At 39.8% G+C, this 24,495-nt stretch overlaps 1 protein-coding gene across 1 annotated transcript in view; it reads right to left on the reverse strand.

Moving 5' to 3' along the window:
* The window catches only part of CLVS1 (clavesin 1), a gene marked incomplete at both ends in the record, with an annotated part of 93,976 nt that overhangs the window by 65,871 nt on the left and 3,610 nt on the right, over positions 1-24,495 (reverse strand). The window contains one exon of the mRNA XM_082307900.1: positions 828-1,002. Within this exon, the coding sequence (XP_082164026.1) occupies positions 828-1,002 (175 nt within the window). The remainder of the gene's footprint in view (positions 1-827; positions 1,003-24,495) is intronic.

The following is a 24,495-nucleotide window of genomic DNA, read 5'->3' on the forward strand; positions in this document are numbered from 1 at the left end:
GAGGTCCTTCCAACCTAAACAGTCCTTGGATTCTGTCAAATGCCCACAATTAATAAGGTTGTATCAGACTACTTCAAACCTAGAAAAACATCTCAGGTATAACAGCAGAGATGGGCTCAGACTCTAGTGGAAAAGCCTGAAGTCCTCTTTGAGCATCACAGCCTATCCTCATCCTCGGGTTGATGCATCAGGCCCCAGCCGCCTTGTCCTCATGTTCCACCTAACCCTGTAACAGCACACAGTTTTAGTTTGCTCCTATTTATTTGCAAGCACCAAGTGGATGTGAAGCCCCTGAACAGTCTGAACCATAATGTAACAGGATCCTGTGTGACAAATTAAGACAGTCAGAATGAGGGCACGACAGGGAGCCTGTCCTCCCTCTTCCTCATTTCCCTCTGACTCAAATGCATCCATGTGAGCACGACGGCACACTTCCATCTGCTGAGGGAACTGCTCTCTTCTCCTGCCACCCTCCCTCTGCATGCAGATGTGCTTGCATGTGGATTGCATGCTCCAGAAGGTAGACGCTGCTGGATTTTAATCTCTCAGAATTCTCTGATGGATTAAACCTCAAATCTCTAACTGTCCTTCTTAATGCTGCAGTAAATAACACAGATACTGGTTACAGTGATTTACAGCTGAAATGAAAGCAAAAAACAGTCAAAATGATATGTCTGAAAATCAATCTATGCTGCAAGTGGATGGGACACTAAAGTGTTCTGGATTATTTTCTCCCACCACCCTTCACCCTGCCCAGTGCCTGCTGAGGCAAAGATCACTGGCTGCAGCAATAGAAGTTGAAGGTACACATATTGCCCTCCACCTACCTGTAACCCTTCAATGGCCAGTTTGAGGATGGATGGTGTAAGCTTAGAGGCTTGCTTGAAGGAGAAGTTGCTCCAATCTATAATTAGAATGAAGCCATTTATCTGAAGCTCCTGATCTTCGATGAGCACTTCCAAGGACAGTAGGATAGCCCGAAGGATATCTATGAAGGAGTTCCTAAAGCCAAAGCAGAAAAAAAAAAAAAAATCAATGGTTGCAGTTATCTTCAAACCTCAAGATACTCAGCTTTGCTGTGGATGGGGCATGAGCAAGGGATGAGGATTTATCCTGGTAGAATTCTTTTGAAAAGAGAGTTGTTTCAGAGGTGTCACTAAAGTGCTCCTTCTCCAAAACTCACATTCCTTTCCTTGATGTTGTAAGTCCTGCTCACTGGTGGATAAAATAAACCCTGAATTAAATCTTTTCAATTCTTCTGGCATTCCTTACAATAGATTTTAGCTAAGCTACTTTGGGAAAATATTTCTCTGTGGTGAAATGAAATGGATTCAGGCTATCAGTTTAAATCCCTGCTCCTTTGGATATACTTTACCATTTTTTTTGTTTGTTTGGTTGGGTTTTTTTCCTTCTTTTCTTTCTATTATAAAGAGGAAAATCAGAAAAGGAAATAAATCGGTAAGATATTAATAGAAGTGGTATGGTTACAACTAGACTCCCTGGCTTCCTGCTTGAGTGGAGGGAATGATCCAAGGCTTTGCACAATAAAGTCTGACTGTTGCCTTATTTCTGCGAACCAAATGCAACATGGAAAATAGCTGCATTCACTCAAAATGGGAACTCTTTATTAATTAGCAGCTACCAATAGGCTGGCTGCAAGGCTTCCCTCGACTCTGGGAGAATAATGAGAAAACTTGGAGGCCCTGAAGGAGGTAGCAAGCGACAGAGAAGAAAATGCTGAAATGTTTTCTTTAATGTGAAAGTCTGTACTGAGAAGCCTGAGCCACTCTCTACTTCCATCTCATGCATTTTACAAAAGTGAGAGCTGGACATTTTAATGACTTATTCCATATTTACACCTGAGTAAGCTGAATCAGGCCCTCTCATCATCTGTCCTTCCCGTTAGGATGATTTACAAACAACAGATTCTTTTAGAGAGCAACAAACAAGGAAAGCTTCAGAAAGTACAGCTTAACCTTCTGTAAAATGAAATTGTAACATACTGCTATTGAAGTCTGCTTTACCTCTGCATAATTCTCAAATTTTGTTGAGGCCTGAGGTCTATTACAGGGAAGGCTCACACCATGTTCTCCCATGGAGATTTTCATTTAATCCTTTTCTGCTGTTTTCTTTAATTTAAAACAAGTCATCTAAGCCCACAAGAGCGTTGTTTCAAATTCTGCCTGAGAGAAAAAACCTATGTGCACTCAAAATAAACTTCTCTACCATCAAGACCTCTACCCCTGAAAGGCAGCAACACATGATAAGTTTCCATTAGAAGTAAATGGTGAAGGTTTTCTTATTCTTTCTCTTTTCTCTCAGCAGGTTTCGAGTGGAAACATACATTCCTTCTCTAAAGACATGGTCCCTTGAAAAAGCTGTTCCTGAACTGTGCCTCTCTGCCTAAGTTAGAAGCTTCTCTGAAGTATAATTGCTGAGGCAACTTGCAATGCATAGAGCTTAAAGAAATTTAATGTTGTTGCTGCTGGATACCGGACTACCCCTCCCTCATTTGTAGTAACAGGGCAACCTTGACCTTTTCAAATCGCATGGGAAAGCTGTGCTAAACACACAAACTGAAGGAGTACTTTCCTTAGCAATGTAAGGTCGAAGGCGTACTGATTGGATTGGCAATTGACATTTATTTTCAGTCTAAATTTATTTCAAAATCTGTGATATGAATATACTACCCACTGCCCAGCTGAAACAGGTGATTACTTTCACGGCAGCAGCATTGAATTACTACACTTTCAGTGATGAAACAAGCAATTGCACCCCTAGACCATATCTACTTAGTACAGCCTACATTAGTCTACCCCAGCATGCCTATTCAAGGGGGTCAGCTTTCCACAAGAACTGCTCCATGGAAGGTCTCAGAGGTGTGCAGCGTCTCCAAAAGTGTCCTCACACACATGCCAGCCTTCTCCACTATCTTGTTGGTGTCAACAAAGAATGATATCGTCATTCATGGATGGGCTTTCTGGCTAGATTGGGGAAGATGGACTAATCCAGAGCTTGATTTAACCCCACATTTGCAAATCTTAAAATTAACTGAAAACTTGTTATTACTGAAGGTGTGAAAATAGGGCCACATTATGATCAGAAAATGTTTCATCCTTTATTTTTGGGAAGAAGTTTTCTTAATAGAAGATACAAACTCATATTCATGATCCTGCTACCTCTGATGCTTTCAAAAGCTGTGTAATGATTTCAGGAGGGCTGTATGGAAATAGTGTATACAAGGCATTTTCTATAATTCACTTAAAGTCTAAATAACAATTAAATGTTTCATTTGTTTGAGCAAAATCTTCCTCTCAGACTCTATCCTCAGGAATTCCAATCTTTATTTCGGTGTGTACATAAATTACCAGGTTATCAAGCAATTTCTCACCTGTACTTCCCTGTAGTTTCAGTAGAAATTATTTGCCTGGGAGATATGGCACGCAGTTTTCTTAGTGTGTAACTAATCTGACTGTCCCCTGCCCAGATCCCTCCCCCCCTCTACGTATTTGCAATTTTAAGACATGGCATAGGAAATAACTCAAAGTGAACACAAGACGTTTTTCAGATGCGTACAAGGAGACATGAAAGCAGCACCTAAGTCCTCCAGGTGGGCTGTTTGCAGGCACGCTGTTTTGTGAATGCAGGGTCTGGATAGAAATCGGACAGAGTGCCACTTGAGGCTGAAGCCCTCTGCTCCCTAATCTTGAGGCTTTGAGACAAATCATTCAGCTGTGTGACTGATTTGCATCCAAATAATTTTCTATGCATGAACACAGAACCACTTTCTATTAGTCCATCTTTTGTTCCTTTGCTTAATGTTTCCTTCCCTCCTCCAACCCCCCTCCCCACCAGTTTAACCCTCTCACAAAAAAAAAAAAAAAAGTGAAATAAATTACTATTACACAAAGGGAAATGTGTAAGGTGCTGTAACGATTCAGCATGGAGCCTAGTGAAGCGAGCCACTAATGAGTTACAAAAGATTTCCACAAGCCCCAGAAAGACAAAAAGGAGGAGGGAGGGAGAGTGCCTATCTGCCTTGGCTGAATGGAAAGGTACCACAAAAGAGGCTCTTCAAACATCCTTTGGAAAGTGGGAAGTTAGCCCAACAGAAGCTAGTGGTAAGGAACAATAATGTAAAACAAAAATGAAGACGATTTAGCTGAGGGATTTGGTGCAGAGATTAGCCAAAGGCATAACATGAAAATAAATAAGAAGAAATTACTTAATTATAAGAGGCGTAAGCAGGCTGTGAGAGAATCAAAAGGCTCAGTGGAGTACCAGGGTGCAATGGGAACAATTAAAGGGGATAAAGACATTGCAGGGAAATTAAATGTCTATTTGCATGTCTCTGCCACCAGTCATTTTGAAGAGATACATGGATAATAAAGCTGAGGGACTGTTGGAAAATAAGGGGTCAAATAATACATGCTGCAAGAAAGTGATACATTTTGGAGAAGATAGCATCAGTAAAGGCCTTTGACACTACTGTCTCTGAACAGTTAAGCACAGGCTCTGTTTTAGGCATGCTAGTGAAATTAATTGGATTATTCAGATGGTTAAAAGTATGAACATACAGAAGTACTGGCAGATGAAGCCATTAAGATGATTGTCTGATAGTAAGCAAAAACAAACTGTCACTAAAAATCGTGACTGTCCCACAAAACAGCAGACTAACAAAGTTTGGACCAGTGTCGTTATCTTGGCAGTTGCAGACAACTCAGCTTAACATCCCTAAGAGAGTCTCTCCTGTAATACTTAAAAGGTGGCTTAGTTAAATGCAAATGCAGATAAAAGGGATTTCTTGTTAAAAAAATGGCTCAGGATACCAAATCAATGAATTTATCACCTTTTAAATGCAACAAAGAAGTGAACTTGCAACACCACGATATTTAACATAAGCTAACAAAAGACTGAGCAATATAAAACTGGTTTCACTAAGTCTGTTTGAACACCTGAGAAAAGAAGACAGTATAGTGCACCTCACAAAAAAGCTATGGCAAAGGCTGAGTAACATTTAGCAAGCTGCAAACATGGCATAGATACAAATCAGTTAAGAGACCACATCTTGCCTTGTTCCCTCCCCACACAGTAAATCACCAACAGAGAGCAGGAATGCACACTTAGCTTCTCGTGGGGGGAGAGCTGGCACTGCCCTGCAAGGAGGATTCCCACTGGGAGTAATGTACAGAAGAGCAAGTGGAAAGAAGAAGGACCAGAAAAACATGCTCAGGTTGTCCCAAATTATTTGAGCTAATTGAAACTGAAGAAGCTGTAATGAAAAGCTTAGAAGGGGAGGTGGGAACAACAAGCAGATCGACACTCCTGGAGGAGGGAGAACCCAGGAAGGAGCATTTTGAATTGCTCCCACACGCAGCCAAGGTACGGTGTTCATGGAAAAGCCGTTGGAATCCAGTCATCATTGGGTTTTGAACAGGTTTTCATAAATCACACGAAGTCATTTATTTCAGCAGATTAAATTCTCCTTTCTGCTCATGAAGCATTGATAAGAAAGCCCCAGCTTCCAATAATGTGTTCTTAGAAGACATCTGGGCTTTTTAATGCATGTATTTATTTTAGAAATTTTTAACTCACCTCTGCTGAAAAAAGCACTGGAAATTACTGACATACAGTCCTTGGGGATTCATGTCTTGATTCAAACTCATGATCATGAGTAGCTAACCTGCCTCTCTGGCATCAGAGGGAAATGACAGCCAGTCCAACCACTGCAAGACCTGATCTTCACATTTTATGGCCTCTTGGTGAGGAAAGGCGTATATGAACCCCGCACAATGCCGAGCAGCCTGTGGCTGCAGAATAATCGGGAAGAATAACTGCAAAATGAAGAATCGTGAATAAACATGGTGACTCACTTGACTAATCCTGCAGCGGGGAAGATGAATAGTCGAACAGAGGAGCTCACAGCTGACTCATGCACTGAAAGGGCCTTGTTTGTCTCATCTGTCTGAGGTCTGAATAGCGCATATGTGCACAGAAATTAGCAAGGCTTGTCTACGATTCAGAGAGAAAATGGGTTGCATTCACAGCAAATGTTCACAACAAATATTTTGACCAGCCATGGGTAACTTCCTTCGTAGAACAATTCAAAGCCATTTAAACTTGTTAGCTGCAAAAATATGAATAATTCACCAGCACGCAAACTGGAGAAATTCTTACACAACAATCTGAGATTTTTTCTTATTTTGTTGGATACCAACACTTTCTTTGCCATGCTAAAGTTAAGTTACAGATTTTTTTTTTATTTATCTATATAACCAGAATATATGCAGATAAAACTCCTACTGAGTAAAACACAGGTTGCATTAAGTTAATGTCATAGCTCCAAATTATTCTTCTGTCACATCCAGTGTAGCTATCTTAGGCTGTTCCAGTATGTCAGCTTCAGACAGGCATCGTGTCTGTTTTGTAGTGAAAAGATAGCAAGTTTTTCCCCACAGCATCTGTGTGATTCTATAAATAAAATTCCAAAGTAACTTTACATCCAGGGTAACAGTCTGGACAGATACGCGTACTGAATTTTTCTTTGGAAATGGTTAGTCCAACAGTGCACTGGATACAAAGAATAAAGTAGACTAAGCTGAGACCAGAACTGTATTTAACAACATCAGAAATCCACTGCTTAGCTTATAACTGAACAGAGGCCAGTCACCCACAGATATCTGGCTGGCTTCGAATTCCTGTTTGGAGTGAGCTGGCAGCCTCTGCCATTGGCAGTGAAGGGGGAATGTACAAGCCTGCAGAGAGAAACTACACCAGTTTATTCTTTTATCATGCAAAAATTGCCTCAGTGGCTTTCTTAAAGATACGAAAATATTCCCCATGTTATGTTTCTGCTTGAGGTTCTTCTATATACAAGTATTATGAGTTTTTTTGCTGTCACTTTCCACTTCAGTTGAACTCCATAGCAACCAATAGCCCCTGAATTACATGCTCCACATTCAAGTCAGTGCTACGAATCTCCTCCTACATAGACTCATTCATATTGTGGGCACCCTTACCAAATGAATACTTTGTCCCTGATGTTAATGTGACTGTGCAAGGACCCTTTCTTATGTGCAATTTGGCTGAAAAACAGGGACCTTTGCAGCCCCTGTGCTCTGGGAGGGAGGGTGCAGATGGTGGGGTTCTTTTAACCCCTGGTGGGACCAGCTTCCACCAAAGAGACCTACACAGGGGAGTGAGGAGATGACATCTGCTCTCCCCTTTGCCTCAGCCCAGGGACTTGTTACAACATCTAGCAGGGAATCAGGCCAAGATAAAGCATAAAATTATTACACTCCTGAGAGCTCAAAAAATCCTTCCCTGAGCTCTCCAGAAACTTGATCCCAAATGGAGCACGCAACCGGTTGCAACCCAGCACAGCACAAGCTTAGCGATCACACATAAGGAGTCCACTTGGGTGCAGCAGGGCAGCCCAGCCATCAGGCTAATGGCTTGGCTAGGCTCCAGGCAGAGTGCTCAGCGCTGTGCAGGGTGAAGCCTCTCAGGAGTAGTGTGCAGCTCTGCTTTGCAGCCTGCTGCTGAAAGGAAAGGCCAGAATTGAATCTCAGGTGCAATATGACTGTTCCTCTGGCTGTGGTGTTGTTTTATTCCTTCAGGATGCAGTATTTCTGAGCTACACACTGGTGATTTTCTTGCCTTTTTAGTACCCAGAGCAATGTCATGCTTGTACACCGTGCAAATTTCTCTGTTGAGAAGGAATAAGTGACAATCACAGGCAGTGTGTTATGATACTGTAGAAATTATTGAAAGTCCTACGCTACAACCCTTAAATGCAATCAATAAATCAATACTACAGAGCCATTGCAGTAATTTGCCTGGATAGTCCCAAATGCAATATCCCTCGTGAGGAGCATGGGGAAGATGAGCAAAGAGTACATTCCAGCATGAGCACAGTAAGGGAGTCTGGGGTGGTTTTATGTTAGTGGTTTCCACGTTAGAAATTTAGGAGATGACATGTGGGAACAGACTGATGGTCACAGCTCAGGGTACTGCTTGATAGGTAGTTTTCAATCTCCTATCGTGATCTTACTGATGTTGTGATACTGCTCCCTCAAAGCACAGCTGTAGTAATAATGAACAAAATGAATGCTGGTACATGAATGGCTTATGGTTAGCAGCATTAGGATTGATGACCTCTGTTGTTTTATTTTATTCTGTGTGATTGCATAGCCTTTTTTTATTCCCTCTTGGCACTGCAATCCATCCTTGCATCACACTAAGTTATTTGCTCAATTTCTTGCATCATTGTGTTCCACAAGTTAATTTTTCATTACAGAAAGGAAAAGGATTTTCTTTTGAACATTATGAAGCTACTGTTTAATCACAGAAAGCAATTATGCAGCTCCTTTGTTCTGTTATTAGAAGAAGGTACAAATGGCATCACCGATTCAGTCTCCCTGCTATCATGTTTTCTCTGTATGAATCCGCTATATCTCCTCTAGCTATATCTCTACTGCATCTTCCAACATCTTTCCATTTGAAATAGCCCTGGACTTTTTGCTCCCTTCTGATGCAATTACCTCACTTGTTCATAACGCTAATGAATTCCTTTCATTGCTCTTTTTTTTGGACAGTTATATTTTTTACATCCCCTTCTTTTTGAGATAATACAATGTAAAGTGAATTCAGTATTCAAGGTGAGTTTGGAATATCAGTACACATAAAAGAATATGTTATCTTCTCCTATTTATTCTCCATCTCATTCTTAGTGCAGCCTAACATCTAATTAACTTTTCTGACCACCAGTGCACAATAAGTACATTTCTTAATTGTGCTGTCCATAATGACCTGATGTTTTCTTGAAAGGTTAAAAGTAATTGAAAACCCAGAAGAAACTACATAGAGTTAAGAGAGGATAAAAGAACTGCATACAAGATGTGGCCACATATTAAAAACCAACATGTTCTTGCACTGCACATACACTTGTTTGCATAATAAATGCTGCTTTTCTAGGTCATTCTAGAGTTTTCCACAATGTTTGCTAATCTTCACTAACCCACACAACTTTCCATTTATTTTTTGTCATGTCACCACTTACCTCACCTACATCTGCCAAAAGAATATTACTGCTGGACATTATGATAACATAATTTTGCCACTTACAAATCCTACTCTTTGCCTGAAGTATCAGGTCCACTATGATGTGGAAGGCAAGAATTCATCTGTATATTTATTAACTTTTCTGAAAAGACTTTAATACAAACTTCACAGGAAGATTTTTGATTAGCCAACTAAATGGTATATTTACATATTTTACCTTAGACAACTTTAACAAAATTATCTAATTGCCCCTTTGGTTGCAATTAGTCATTCTTACAGCAGACCTCAATGTTGACTAGACCAAATAGCAAAGTTAAAACCAAATAACTGCTCACCAATGCATATATTCTGAGAGTGCTGACTTCTGAACTACAAAAGTCATATTATCGCTTCTGGATATTCAAACAGCACCTGGTTACTCACACAGCACTCATCAATCCAGAAAGCTTTGAAAAATGTAGCAGAATGCCTGGAAGTTCATTCAGAAACTCACTTTTCTCTATCTCTGTTGGGAAGTTTAACTTTTCAGCTAAGAAACAGACTCCTTCTGTGTGCTTGAAATTACAGTAATGAACTTTCAGCTCGTTATCATAAGCTGACAACAAACCCAAAAGTTATGCGTGAAGTCACTTCTTTCCTTCTAGTACCTAGTCTGAAATCTCTATGAAGCTTTAAGGTCAGAGGATAAATCCGGTCCAGCTGAATCTCGGATTTTTAGAGCCACAGATAATGTACAGTCGGTGTGCTTGACAGATGAGAATCAAAACTTGCCTGTGAAAGCAGCCCATATTTTGAAAAATATTCTGCTGAAGGGTCCCTTTTTCTTTTGTATGGAATTATGGAAGGTACATTTGATTCTACAGGCTGAAAAAAGTCAGAAAAAGTCTTAGGAAAGCTGGAAAACTAAGTGAGGCCAGATGGTCAGGAGCAGATTGCATCAGGCTCAAGAAATGACAGCCTATCCAGTAGGAAGAGCAGAGCTGAGCTGATCATGGTGAAAAGACACAGTAAACTGAGACCAAGTTATGGGTAATGCCCTGTACATGAAATTCCGGACACTTTGCGTGAAGGTGACAGTCATGCAGTACTATGTCCCTAAAAGCACAACATGAAAAAGAAAAAGAAAAATACAGCATCCCAGTGGACTTTATTAAGTCAGTGTGACATCCTTCTTGGCCTGTGTGAAATGAACACACACACAGAGACAGCCTGTTGCAGACCCCACAGTAGTGGCCTGTCTGGAAATGGTTCACATGAATATGGTGGAAAATGGCCTGTGTATCTTCATTGGAAAGATCATCTTGGGGTAGTAATGTATATCTCCACATAAAGATTTATAAAGTAGCTTTGGTATCACCAGATGATATAACGGAGAAACAAAGAAACCATGTTTTATTCCTCCTTTCAGGAGGAATGAAAGAGAAAGGCAGAGCAGGTATGGGTAGTGATCAGCAATGCCACCAATGAAAACAAAGAAATAATTTGCAAAGAAAGCAATCAGAAACATCACAGTCTTACAAGCTCTCTCCAGTAAAAAAGGCATTTTAACTATCATAATATAAAGCATGATATAAAAATGATGATATTAAAAAGCTTGGAGAAGCTCAGCGGTCCCTATGCCTGTCTGGTGGAGAGCATATTAGGGTTTTTCTAGAACAGCAAGAACAGATTGATGAAGGCATGTGGGATGTCATCACCAAATGCAAATAATCAAAGCTGAATCTCTTCAGAGATACTGGGTAAGAGGTTATCAAGACATGAGAAGAAGAAGTGGCAAAAAATAGAAACACAAGTATATCTTAGTAAACACCTAAAATGGCTATTAAATCAGGCAAATAAGCATATACCTATGCCTATGCCTGTACTTAAATCTGGGCATTGAAAGTGGCAGTCACTAAAAAGATGCACAAAAGTGACGTCAGTCACAAAAAGGGTTATAAATTATTTTAGTTGGGGCCCTTCAGGGCCAATAAAAGACAGACATGAAAATATTCTAATAATTTCTTATAAGCAAATGAAAAGTTGTGTCAAGCATTCTATATCAAAGAGGTTTCCCGCTGGAACAATAACCAACTTTGATATAGCTGACAAGATGGAGGAACTTGATATTATTGATGTAGAAATTATCATTGGGGAACTCAAAACAGATGCTATAAAGATTCATCAGACAGCAGTCTAGGAAAAATTAACTGCAGATCCCTTCAGAAACAACAATGAAGAAAATTTGCTATAATGATTCAACTGAGCAGGGGAAAATGACCAGAAAAAAATGAACCTGTGTAGATTTATGAAATAGAGAAGACTGTTAGAAGTGTGTGGGATCATGATGCTACCAGCCACAAAGAAACTGCTTTGCATAGTTACACTGAAAAGGATATGCAGTGCCATGAAGCTCAAGAAAAACGAGCAGTTTTCACCCTAGACACTTTTGAGTGGATCATATTTCACACAACATTGCTGAAGAAAGTGAAGGAATGAATAGCAATAACCATTCCCCCTAAGAGAGCAGATTTTTTTTCCAGAAATCCACTGAAAGTGTAAACGGGAGATATCTGTAGAAGACTCCAGACTTTACAGAATCCTTAATGAGAAAAAGCGTGATGCAATCCAACCAACAATGAGGAGTCTGATCAAATGTTACCAGTGGAATTAGAAAAAGGTATGTCGTCTTACTCATGTTTTCCAGGTTTGCCTCAGACTTCATTGGGTGTTGGACCTCCCATGTGGAAAGCAGCTGACAAGAAGTTGCTTTGGGAGACCTGGATTCCACGTACACATGACTCCCCAATATGGCAATCAACAAAAGATTGATAACTGAATGAATTTTACAGCTACCAAGCAGAAAAAAAAAGTTATGGAAGACACCATCAGTTTGAATATTACCACATTGTAGGAGAAACCTTACAAACTAGTGCTGAATTTAATTCTATAGGCAGCATAAATGACAACTGTTTCTGTAATGATTTCAGTGAGTGAGGCGATTGCTCTTTTTGAAGGGGAATTACTGAATACAGAAATCAAGTATCATCAGCTCTATACTATGTATCATTGCTAGCCTTTTACTAAGTGTATTTTTGTATGGATGACAGTAATGGAGCAAAAGAGGTCTGCCTAAAAGGAGATAAATATCTTTTTTCTGTGGATTTTACTACCGCTTATGCAGAATAAGTCAAGAAAGAGGGAAAAAAAATGTTCAGATCCAGAGACAGCTACAACCACCTGATGCTTTGCAAGTGAGGAAGTGAGCTGTCCTGGGATGTACAGGGTTTCTTTGACAAGATAGTCCTTTGGAAGGTTTGTTTTTTGTTTTTTTTTTCCTTTTTTTTTGCCTTGAAGTTGCAAAATACAGTTTTCTGAGAGAATTACACGAAAAAGGAAAAAGAGGTGAGCCTAGAAGGGCTCCCTGCAACATAAAAAGGCAAGTGGAAATTTTTTCAAAGCAGCAACCTGAACAAATTAATGGGACTGGCCCAGCTCATTTAGAAATACAACCGTGTTTAGACTGGCTTTCCCAAAACAGATGAAGTAATTATGGAACAACAATATTAAAATGCAGGTTGCAAATTGAAAATTAGAAACTGCCAGGGTCACAGTTGTTCTCAAAATTCCCCCTGTGCAGGACCAGTGGACAAAATAGGCTATAATCAATTTTTAAGTATGATTTCATATACCATACTCACAAAGGGAAAAAATAAACATATCTTAAAACTCTAAGACCAGTACTTCATAATTTTTGAGTACTTTATTTTCTGTGAATGCAGTGGCTTGGTACATAATTTCCCCATTAAAACCAAAACCAAAACCAAAACCAAAACCAAAAAAAAAAAAAAAAAAAAAAAAACAAAAAACAAAAAACAAAAAACAAAAAACAAAACAAAAAAAAAACCAAAAAAAAGAAAAGAATGGGCAATCTACCTGAAGCATTTAATCAATGCTTTACTTGCATTTCATTATCAGAATTTGAAACCTCAAACTTCTGAAATAAACTCTGCCTTTTAATCAAGATTACTAATTCCATGATCTAGCAGCATGAAGGCTTTTTTCTGGATGGGACGGGATGGATTTTTATGTCACATATTGACAGCAGTGGTGTGTAGTAACTGTTTAAGTTGAGATCCCAAAGAAGGCAGAAATAGGACTGTGGAGCCTTGCATTGAATAGCTGGTAATGGTGAAAGGAAGCCCAGCCTGCTATCCTCTATGCCGCTGAAGCCAATACCATTTTTTGGTACATACCAATTCCCACTAGAGTACAGTTTAGTGTTGCAGGTGCAGTGTAGTCCTTTCCTTGGAATAGTAATGTTATGTTATTTTTTTGGCAGATGATCAAATTTTCTCAGGAATTGCCAGTGAAAAACAATTTAAGTGGTTTATAAACTATTAAAATGCAGTTGAGTTGAAAACAGAATTTCATGTGAATTGCAATGTTAGGAATTCTGAAAGAAAAGTTTCATGAATTTCTTATTACACAAGTTATCAGCAACCTCCTAAATCACTCTAACCTCTGTACAGTAGAGTATACTTATATGTGCAGATGTTTAGTCTCTGCCTTCTGTCAACCACTGTTTCAGGGTTTGCTGTTTCTGGGGGAAAGGGCTGCCATCTAAGTTTCCTAAACAACTGGAAACTGTACATTGTAATGTTTTATGCTCTTCTATTTCTGTTTGTATTGCTTTTTATTGTGAAGCTAATATAATTAATTCAATTTTTTTTTCACATTTCTAATAAGAATTCTCACATAGTCAATACAGGGAATTACCGAAGAAATGTGGTTAATTGAAGTCACTACTCTACTCACTCAATTATAAATAGTTGCTTATGGAGAAACATACGTAGCAATTTAGTACAGGAAATAGTAGACAGCCAAAATTTTTGTGCTTTTGAACTCAAGGCACGATGACGTCCTGCCAGACTTCACATTGGTATTTTCAGGAGGCAGCTCTGGAACCAGTTAGCTGGAGCAACCAGGATCTTTACTCCAAACACAAGCAATAGTGATCACTTCAATGAAGATACAGACAGCAGGGAGGCCCTGTTTTGTCAAAAGTCATCAAAAAAGAGGCAGAAAAAGGATCAGCAGACATTGCCACAGCAAGTCTAGTTACATGGCCTTGAGAAAAATGCCAAAAAGAAAACTTCAGTGTTAGAGGCAAACGTGGAAGTCTTGAACAAATAAATTATCCCTTGTTCTTTACTTCCCCTTGTTTTCTGGGAAACAGTTGTACGCAGTCATTGGTACAAGCTTGTTTACAGAGAAACACCTGATTTTTTTTCATTTATTCCTTCCAGTAAAAAAAAACTTAATGAAAACAGAAAGTTACAATTAATTTTCCTTGAGATCTAACTGGTTTGATGTTAAGAAAGTAAGGGATTGGGTGTTACCATGAATGTATTATGGTTTATTGGAATAGCAGCAGCTTGAAGTCTTTTTTTAAAAGTAGCAAAGCCTACTTTTCAGGAGATGGCATTGGAGATGCTTGCACCATGACAGGGAAGATATGGCCTTTGGAAGATTTAATATGTAAAAGCTGTAATTTGGTACCATGGGATGGCTTGTTAAAAGCGCAGGGTTTGTTAATACTACATTGGGTGTCCTTTTTTGTCTGTTATTGCCTCACAGTTTACACTGTATTGAAAGGGGAAAATTAGGTAGGGAGACTTCATTCCTAGAGATCTAAGCACAGTCTTACGACACACTCGTTACAACAGCAGAATTCATTTGCTTAAAAGCAACTCTAGTACATACTTCCCTTCATTTTAGCCAATGCTTTGACTTCACAAAAATGTTACTAAAAAGGCCTTATGGCAATATCAGAGAAAAACTGCAAGTGAACAGTTCTTTGCCAAATGAATCCCAATATGCTGCAGTTAGTTTCACTCCACAAAAACACACAAAAAGCAGGTGCTTCCAGCCTCTCCATGTTGTTTTTTTTTCCCTGATCTGCCAGAACTCTTCATGTTTCTATTCCCTTGCATTCAGTTGATTTAGCTTTGGTTAATATTTTACAATTTTAGTATTAATCAGCAGTGCCTAATAGTCAAGTAAATGCACTGGTTTCATTTCTGCACGAGAAGTATATTAAGCCATAATGTACTTAAGCAAATGTCTAACGTAAAGCATATGAATAGTCTCATTGCTGCATTTCTTCTCCATATTTGAGTTTGTTGCGGTTGCTCATATGCATGTGAGTATACGCATTGCTGAATCAGATGTTATGAAAAAACTTCTCTCTGTATTCTTGCTCTTTGGAAATGCATGAACCCTATATGCTTTTGAAATAATTACATAAGGAGGTTCCCTGACTTCAGCCATGCAATCTTCTAGCACATAGTTTCATAAAAGTCAGAAAACAGACTTTTAGTTCACCTATTCTGACCCAGTCCTGTGCACTAGTTTTATTAAGGGCCCCACAACATGACCGTACGCATGAATTAGGTCATTTTTCATTCCAGAAGTAGGAATTAGCATGACATAGTACAGCACTGGCACAGCGGGACCTGGGGCAAGCAGGACACTGATGAACACCTTCCTCCCCTCCACCTGGCCGCAGCACCTCACCCCTGCACGCTGCCACTTCCCGGTCCTGGCCAGAGCCTCTCCTCAGGGACACAGCTAATTGAGGTGCCAAGCTATAAATCACACCTGTTTCATAATGCTGGGCACTTCTTCCAGCATAAACATTTCCATTTTTTTTCCTTTGTTTCATTTTCTGTTTTCCTGCCATGCTCACACTGGAGCAATTCGCCACATGTGGAAATGAGTTTTGTCCATGGCTTGCATGCCCTCCTTAATTACTCGGCACCACCAGCCTGGCAAACGGTTGTTTTCTCAACATACCATTAGTATAGTAAAAATTCTTATCTTTCTGGGTACTTCAGGATAACAAAATAACCTTTTTTATTGAAGATGTATTTGTAGACATTTGTAGTGAGCCATAGCCTAGGCCAGGCTTAGGTGGCAGCCAAGAGATTTATTTTCCACTATGCCTTTGGGAGATGTAGAGCTTCTTCAAGGCAGAAAAAAGTAGGCAAAGGGTTTTTTCCTGCCCACTGTGCTGTAACAGCTGGACAAGGACTGAAGTCTCTCTGTGGGTCAGGTGGGGGCCAGTTCGGGTTTTCTTCTGTGTATCTTTTGGGAAGCAGGATTAAAGAAGACCTTATCTTCAAGGCAGTGGTGTGACAAGTAGGAAACATTGAGTTATTTCTTCCCTGTGTCACTGATTCACTGCCTGACTGTGTTCAGTCCCTGCGAGCCTCTCCGTTAGGCCCGGGGTGCACTCCTGCCCTGGGATGCAGCCAGCTGCAAGATGCTTGGCCCTGCCCTACTGCCCCAGGGACCCACCAGCGCTCCCAGCCCCCAGGGATGCCAATTGCCTGTAGGTTACCTCCCTGCATTATGTGTTAATTAACCTTTGCTATTCACTGTCTTTCCCTGACTCTAATGCAGTTGAATGAGATAGCACAGTAAACTCCTAAAAGTTCAAGCCCTCTCTACTAAGATGATAGTATTTTTGGTTTAGTAGGTCCAGTAGTATTCAAGAACAGCATTTAACATCCTGGAGACTATGTACTCAGCTGTGCCAGAACCATACCCCAGTGTATTTCAGAGTTAAGATGAAGGTGGCTTTACACTAATTAAATTTCCTTGGATGTAGGGATGTGGCTGCTGATTAGCAGGGCCAGCAAGAGCTCTGAAGGCCCTCCTTGTGCTATTCTCCTCAACGGCAGCGAACAGGACAGGCCATGTGGCTCCTGCATCAGCTGGAGCATCCCCCCCATGAATATGTAGCCAACATTATGTCTGCACTGCGACGTTTCATAAACAGCCACACTTAGTACTTCAGAAACTCCCTCCCATGGGAAAACTTAATACCTCTGAAAGTCAGACAGACTCAAGAAAGTGCCGTTCTCACTCACTGCATGTGCATACTCCTCCTGACAGAGTATTTGCTCACCAATACTTGCCTTAATTCTTAGAACTTCTTTTATTGGAGTCATGTCGGAAAGCCCTTGTTGGAGGACTATTTCTAGATGGGCTACCTACCTAGAGATTCTGCAATTTTCCACATCACAGATAGATAGGCATAACAACCTTTTCACAAAGTTAGGATACCTGCATTATTTAGTCGTTTCAAACAGGTTCTCATCCAGCAAGAAGGCTGCAATAGACCTTGGAGACAATGAGTTTTTCGACCATTATCCCCCTCAGCACACAGTTAGTGGGAGACACAGCTCCATCGTAGGAAACAATGACACTGGAACACCATAAAATATCAGAACTCTCAATTTTCAAATAGAATTGAGGCATAAACCACCCAGCATGTATTCAGAATCCCAGATGGGAAAATTGCTTTTACACAGCATTTCTTAGGTACAATATAGTCTGTTGGACTTTTAGATGCCAGAGCTTACTGATATGTTTATGTTCTTAAATTGCAAGATATCTTAAAGTACCTTCTGAGTTTATCGTCCTCAGGGGCTTTTGATAAAACAAAATTAATCCTAGAAATAGGAGATAGGAAGTTACCTAACGGCATCTCTTACATCTCCTGCACTGTATCATCATAAGTACTCCTAGTTTGTCTCTGACTTCAGTAAAAAATCCAGTGATGAGGAGTCCACAGAGTGCCTCACTTATCTGTTCAGGTCCTGAACCAACTTAATCATTGCAAAATGTTTTCTAATTAGTTGAAATCTAATTCTGCTTAAGAATACTTAGTTTGCTTTTATTCTGTATTTCTATCCCCAAGGAAATGGGGAACTTTTCACTACACCTTTTATTAAGGTAAACTTTTATATATAGGAAGATTTGTATCCCATCTCTTATTGTCCTCAACTTTTATTACATTGTTGTATTTTGCAGACTTCTTGTTTTAGTATTCTTTTCTTGACTTAGGTCAGATTTGTCTCTCATGCTAGTACTTAGATTACAGGTCAGTTGAGGTGACTAAAAGTGAATAACTGCTGGTGTCCTGCAGACAGCATTCCTGTAACACAGCTCAAAGACATTGCTTCCTCAATGGTATCACCTTACTGTATCATTCCATTTGTAGTCCATCCTTTACCTAGAAATCCTTTTGTGCCCAATCTGTATTTTGTCCATTAATTAACAATGAATACCTTATTTAACAAACCAAGAGGTGAGAAAATCCCAGTAGAGACAAATGTGTCAGCCAGGACTAAACCAGTAATGAGAGGTATGCCTGGTGTCTCACAAGGCTCCTTGGCTTTTAACATGGAGTCTACATCTGATATGCCTCTTTTTGAAGTAAACCCCCAAATGATCCCGAATTACTTTGAAATGAGTCTTATGAAATGTTCTTTGAAAGAAAGTTAATGTGCATGTACCTGTGTATACATTTTAGCAGAGAATAATAATAAGATGCTGGAAAAAGGAAAGGCATTCACTGGCAGCTACGGCATACTCAAATTGTCATTTTCCCCAGACTTGCAAAGCTCTTTTGTTCAAACAGAATTGAAGTTTTTTATCAGAGTGAAACTGAATTTAAATTGCAGTAGCCAGCTTCAAGTGGCTTACATGTAAATGAGAATCTAAGAAATAGAAATATTTCCTACTGTCTCTCCCTAGGTCAGAGTTTATTCCTCCTCCTTTTTTATCTCAGTTTTTAAATGAATATTGCAGTGCATTTGGAAGCAGGATTTTTCAGCAGTCTCTTTCTCTTTCAATATAAATCACATTTCTCCTTTTGTACTTACACAACAGACGGGTAGGATTATCCCTGGGAAAACAAGGCAATGCATTCTTATTCAGAAACCTTGCAAAGTGAGAATAGCTTAAAGGATCACAGGTCCCAGATAATAGGAGAGGATGGAGATGCCTTAGATAAGGTTATCGCACTCTGGTGTGGATTTTCCTGGTCAGAAATACCTATACAAAAGAAATTCTGTGTACTAACACATACCCTAGCACTCTGAAGGGGTATAGGTACCACGTATACTCTGTAGATTGATCTGTGCATATTTAATATACGTGACTGGCATCTCTTGGATTTGCTGTGAAAGGAAGCCAGAAGGCAGGAAAGAGTGAAAAGTTTAGCACTGACAAGGGGAGCACATGCTCCTCATCACACCATAGCAGTGGCCTTGTGCTTGTTACCACTTTTTTTCACCTTTATTACTTCATTCATATCAGAATGCGTGCAATTAATTTCCTGTACTGACATGGTGTAAAACCAGAGAAGCTGAAATTATGGCTTTGTGGAAGGGAGCACAGGACTATCTATGGGAAAGAACAAGGAAGGCATGGGGATGTCTTGTAACTGGAACTCAATGAAGAAAACCATATTGGTCTAAAAAGGTAAAAAAAAAAGTCTTGAGCTTCCTGCTTTTTTATTTCAGACCACCAGCTGCACGTCTAGTAAAGCACGTGAGAGTACATGTCATGTAAAGTACACGTGAGAGTGGTTCTACTGGATCAGACCAAAGGTTCCTCTGGCCCCAAATCCTCCTTGTGACAGTGGCCAGCAGCAGGTCCCTAACAAGGTGTTTGGTACACAACAGGTTGGCAAGGTTAAAATAGAAAACAAACTAATCTGCCTCTGAAAATCAAATATTTCTTCTTATGTATATTGTATAACTTCAAAAATATGGTAATCAATAGCTTAGAATCTTACTGTTTCAATCAAATCCTAAATTTTGGCCCTCTAAAGATGTATTATGGGATATTATGTAAATAATCCATATGCTTTTTTCAAATAGATTTTTATTGATCATATAGCATCATAACATTACTTGGGGCTGTGATTTATACTGCATATATGAAAGATAACTGACACCACGTGTTAATGCATGCACAGACATGTGCCATCCACTGTGTGCATGCAATGGAAAAGTGGAAAAGTGATACCATCTTTCTGTAAAGACAGAGCACCAATGAAGATAATTGCATATTACCTTTCCCTTAAAAATTAATCTTTACTGATGTGTTTGCTCAGCATGGGCAGAAAATAGGCAGTTATATAGGAAATAGTTCCAGCAGGAGGTTAACTGCCTGGCTTTGTCTTCTGTGCCCTGCTACAAATGGACCCTCCAGGAAGTTTCCAGGGCTGAGATTATCATGGTCTGGGAGCAAGAGATAGTTGCTTTTTACTGCCCCTGTGGTTGCTGCACTTATTAAAAATAAAAACTGTGAGAGTGCAATCAGAATTTAAGACAAAAATTTCCTCTTCCTCAAGGAGTGATTCCACTTTCTTCTCTTCAGGAATCAAGTCACCAGTCATGGCATATTAATTATAATGCTCCACCTGTCTCCTTGGCTTACCCATGTCAAAAGAGGCAAAATATCTTGTACGGAAGAAATATAACAACTCAGTTTTTAAGTTAGTTTATTGGAAACTCTTTACTCCTCCATCCTTTCTCCTGGCCTCCACCTCTGTCTGGACTTTTAAATTTTTAGGTGCCTGTGGCAGATGGATTCTTCTACCACTTCCTTCCTCATATTATCAAGACCATCCCAGAGATACATGGCCAGGGCACTCTCATCAGTGCAACTACGAGAGCTGATGTCTCCCTTGTCCTCCAGCCTCGCCAAGGTAGACAAGCCCCCTGAAGCAGGGTGACCGTGGTGGCAGAGTAAAATTTACCCCAATATGCTGTTCAGCCATTTCATGGATCTCAGCACCCCCCACACCATGCACATCTTGACTGAATTCATGCTGTCTACTGTAACTCCTCTGGGATCACCCAGCCCGCTAATGGCAGCAGTTCCCAAGCATCCCTCATGCTGCTTTGAGGGCGCTGGAAGTGGAGGATGCTCAGCATCTACCAGGGTGTGGTGAAAAAAGCGACTGTTTTTATGTAAAATGCAATTGATACAGAGGCTTAGAGTTCAGAAGAAACAGTCTAAAATAAATCATGGCCTGGGGAGATAATATATCAAGTAATTATTAGAATTTTAAAATTTCAAATTTATTTAAGGATTCCAATTCAATATCTCCACTCTTTTCTGATGCTTCTTCTGCATGTAGCCTATTAAATAGGTAGTCAGAGAATTATGGTTTTTTCCTCCCCTGACTCTTTGCAGTCTGTTCCTGCTGCAATGCATGAATTTGCCTTAGCTTCTTTTAGTTAGGTTGGCAAGTTAGAAACTGATCAGAATATCAGATATTTAGAAAACTTGATTTAAGAAAAGCTCTGACAAAAAATATTCTGATGTCTACCTACAAAGTCTCACCTCCAAAAGCTCCTATTTATAAGAGCATTCATTTGTGGTTACCAGCTGTTCCCGAGGGTCAAAGGGACTAAAAGCCAAGTGGGATGTCATATTGTTTGGCTTTGTACTATTCTGTTGATATACCTCTGTTATGATGTTCTTTTGCAGAATCAAGCTGTGAGAACGACATATACAGCCCACATAGGCGCATGGGTCATTTTCTAGGGACAAGTTACAAGTGCTATCACAACTGTATGCAGTTTCTGTATTCTGCCACCCAGACGTAAACCCTCACAACAAAATTTTGGTCTTTTGAGACAGTCTGGGAAGGAAGGGGGGGCTGTGCATGTGTGCATATGTCTTTGTTGTGTACGTGCGTTTGCGTGTGGTATTTTTCTTAATCAGCTGTCCTTCTATCTGGTTTATAAAGCTTGGGGATTGGATTTGGTTTCTTTTCTCCACAGGAGGGAGGTGGCACAGAGCCACTTTTCAGTCTGCCCTTCATTTCCCTGTGTTATCCCTCAGGCCAGCTCCAACAATTCTGTGTCTCACCCCCTGGCACTGTCCTTCACAGCTCTTCAGTCAGCCCGCAGCCTGACACCATCCAGTCACCTTCTCTTCCCTCTCAATATGTGTTTGCCCTACCCTCCCTCCATTGATTTTTTTTTCCCTTTCAGTCAGGCTTGTCTTGTTCTTCAACATATGCTTCATAACTTTCCCAGCTGTTGTTTTTCTTTCTCTTTTTCAGACATTTTCTCTCTCTTCTTTGATTCTCTTGTCAGCCCTATCCAGGACTGTCATTTGTGTATGTCATCCTTCTGTCATTCATATGGACTACAGCAGCCTTCCCAAACTTGGCTTCCATAATAAATGGTACTAACTGAATTAAGTTGCTGCCTCAAAGCAAATTAAAACATATCAAGACAGAGCTCCTTTTTGTCTTCTTTGTCCAACATTTAATTTGCACATCTGTTACTCCCTCAAATGAGTATTCTGCTTATGCTACACTTCCTTCCTGTACTACCCTGAATTCTGCTACCATTTCAGACTACCTCAGTAATGTAATAATGTAATACGTGAATTATTTTTTAATACAGCGTGGTTCTAGGCTATTCGTTGGTCAATGCGACGCTTGAACCACAACCTCAATCTGCATTACTGTAAGCTCTCCGAACACAGAAGTACTATCTCTTAACCAAACCCAAAGACATCCTGTGTAAAGATCATTCTGGTGTTAGGGCTGGCCGTATTTCAGCCATAATCTTTCATAATAAACAACTATAAGGCTGAGTTATTGCCACAGTTTGCCTGTGACTATAAATCAGTCTCAACAGATGTTTATTCCTTCACATTCTATTAAGCATCTGAGATAATCCTTGAAATATATTGGAATAATCAGCATTTGAGACATATTCATTTATACCAACAAGATCTGCTGATGATAATATCCTTGTAATTGCACCACTATGAGCATTCTCAGCAAGGACATCATTTTTTCTATCGTGATCCTTTAAAATATTTATAGTTGTCAGTTTACCACTATGTCAGAGTATTTCCTTGCCCTTTAGCCTATCTCAATACACTTCCCTACAGAATGGTAAGTATCTGACATTTGAGGCTCCTTGGTTAATAAAAGAGAATTTATGGCTAGCAGCTGACTTGGGAATGTATGTTGTAAACAAAGCAGCAGTTTTTTCAGTCTGACTTACAGAATTTTTGGAGCTATGTCACAGCTTCTAAGACACAACAGTCCGGACATGAAGATGGAAGTTAACTACTATTTTGCTGCAAAATACAATGGGCAACCTTCTGCCCCCCTACCCCAAGACCCTCTTTGCAGAGGATCATGATTGGACATAGCCCTTGTGTGGCTCTCTACACAGAAATAAATTTTACTCTGGCTAAACAACCTTGAAGGAAATATCTTTACTTGGAAGATTAATGAACACCTTCTGCTGAATTACTTGTTCACCCAAACCCCCCATCTCCCTAGTGTATGAGTAGGATATATTAAAAGGCAGTAGCAGACCTAGGAACAGCTGTGGTAGTTAGTGGAGCCTTTCCTCAATCCAACAGCTGAAAAGGCACTCTTATCTGACTTTAAAAGCTTCAGATTCACTAGAGGTGCATCAGAGGAGTGAGGGCTTAGGTTTGGTGAGACTGATGAAATGAAAAAGTGTGAGGAAGAGTATTCGTAATCCAACACATGGCACATTTGTTTTTATGTGAAATCCTGGTTCAGGTCTCATCAAAACTGTACATTTGTATGTACACATGTATTTGTTTTATGAACTGGGATTTTTTACGATGAAAATTATTTTGTAAAAAAAGTTGCTGACAAGATCAGTTTGACATCCTTACCTGTCTTTATTACTCTGCAATTTCCATTTAAAAAAAAAACATGCTCTGTAAGCAGTGGTATATGTGAAGCCTTTGTGGGTTTTGGGTGAGTTCACACCTTGTAGTTGGATTATTCTGCACCTCTGAGGACTGAGCTCTGATCAAAGTGAATGATGGCCTTCCCCTGCATGGGTTCTCTAGTGCACTGTAATATAGCTCAACATTTTTCCTCTCTCTCAGAATGGAACTAATATGATCTCTTTCTCTTCTATCCATCTGCTCATTTTCACTTATTCAATACCTCTGAAGCTTTCTGTTCTGTATCATATGTGATTAACATTAACTAACAGATCCAAAATATACTGTGCAGGACACAGAGAGAAAGAGATGACATCATGTCTAAGATACCTGTCTAAAAAATAGAGCAAAATCAAACCAATGCAGCACATGCTAAATGAATGAAATCCTGGCCCCATGATAGATCTCAGCTAGTGATTTGGAGATAAGAATTATCATTCCTTGTGTTTTTTTCCTAGTCATCACGGAGGTTTTGGTCAAAACAATAATCACCATCTTTTTCAAAGATGTGGAAGCAAAAACAAAATTCTTGCCAGTGAACTTTGCAGATGTCACAAAACCCATGCGATGATAATTGATGACGAGGACAGGTTTAGCTCTGCAGAAGAGCGTGAATCACATGCTAGACTGTGCCCACATTATGGAGGAGAATGTATGACACATTTACCAGTGGTGTTTTTATTTTAGGAAACTGTGACTTGGAAGCAGATTTGAGCTGAACATGAGCTCAAAATGTGATAGAGTAGCTAAGAAAACAGTGACAATAATATCTAAAAGGAGGGAACTACTGAGCAGAAGATATGGTGTTACCACATGATGGTTTATTAGTGAAAGTTTGTATTC

This window comes from Platalea leucorodia (assembly GCF_965183815.1).
Source record: "Platalea leucorodia genome assembly, chromosome: 1".
NCBI lineage: Eukaryota > Metazoa > Chordata > Aves > Pelecaniformes > Threskiornithidae > Platalea > Platalea leucorodia.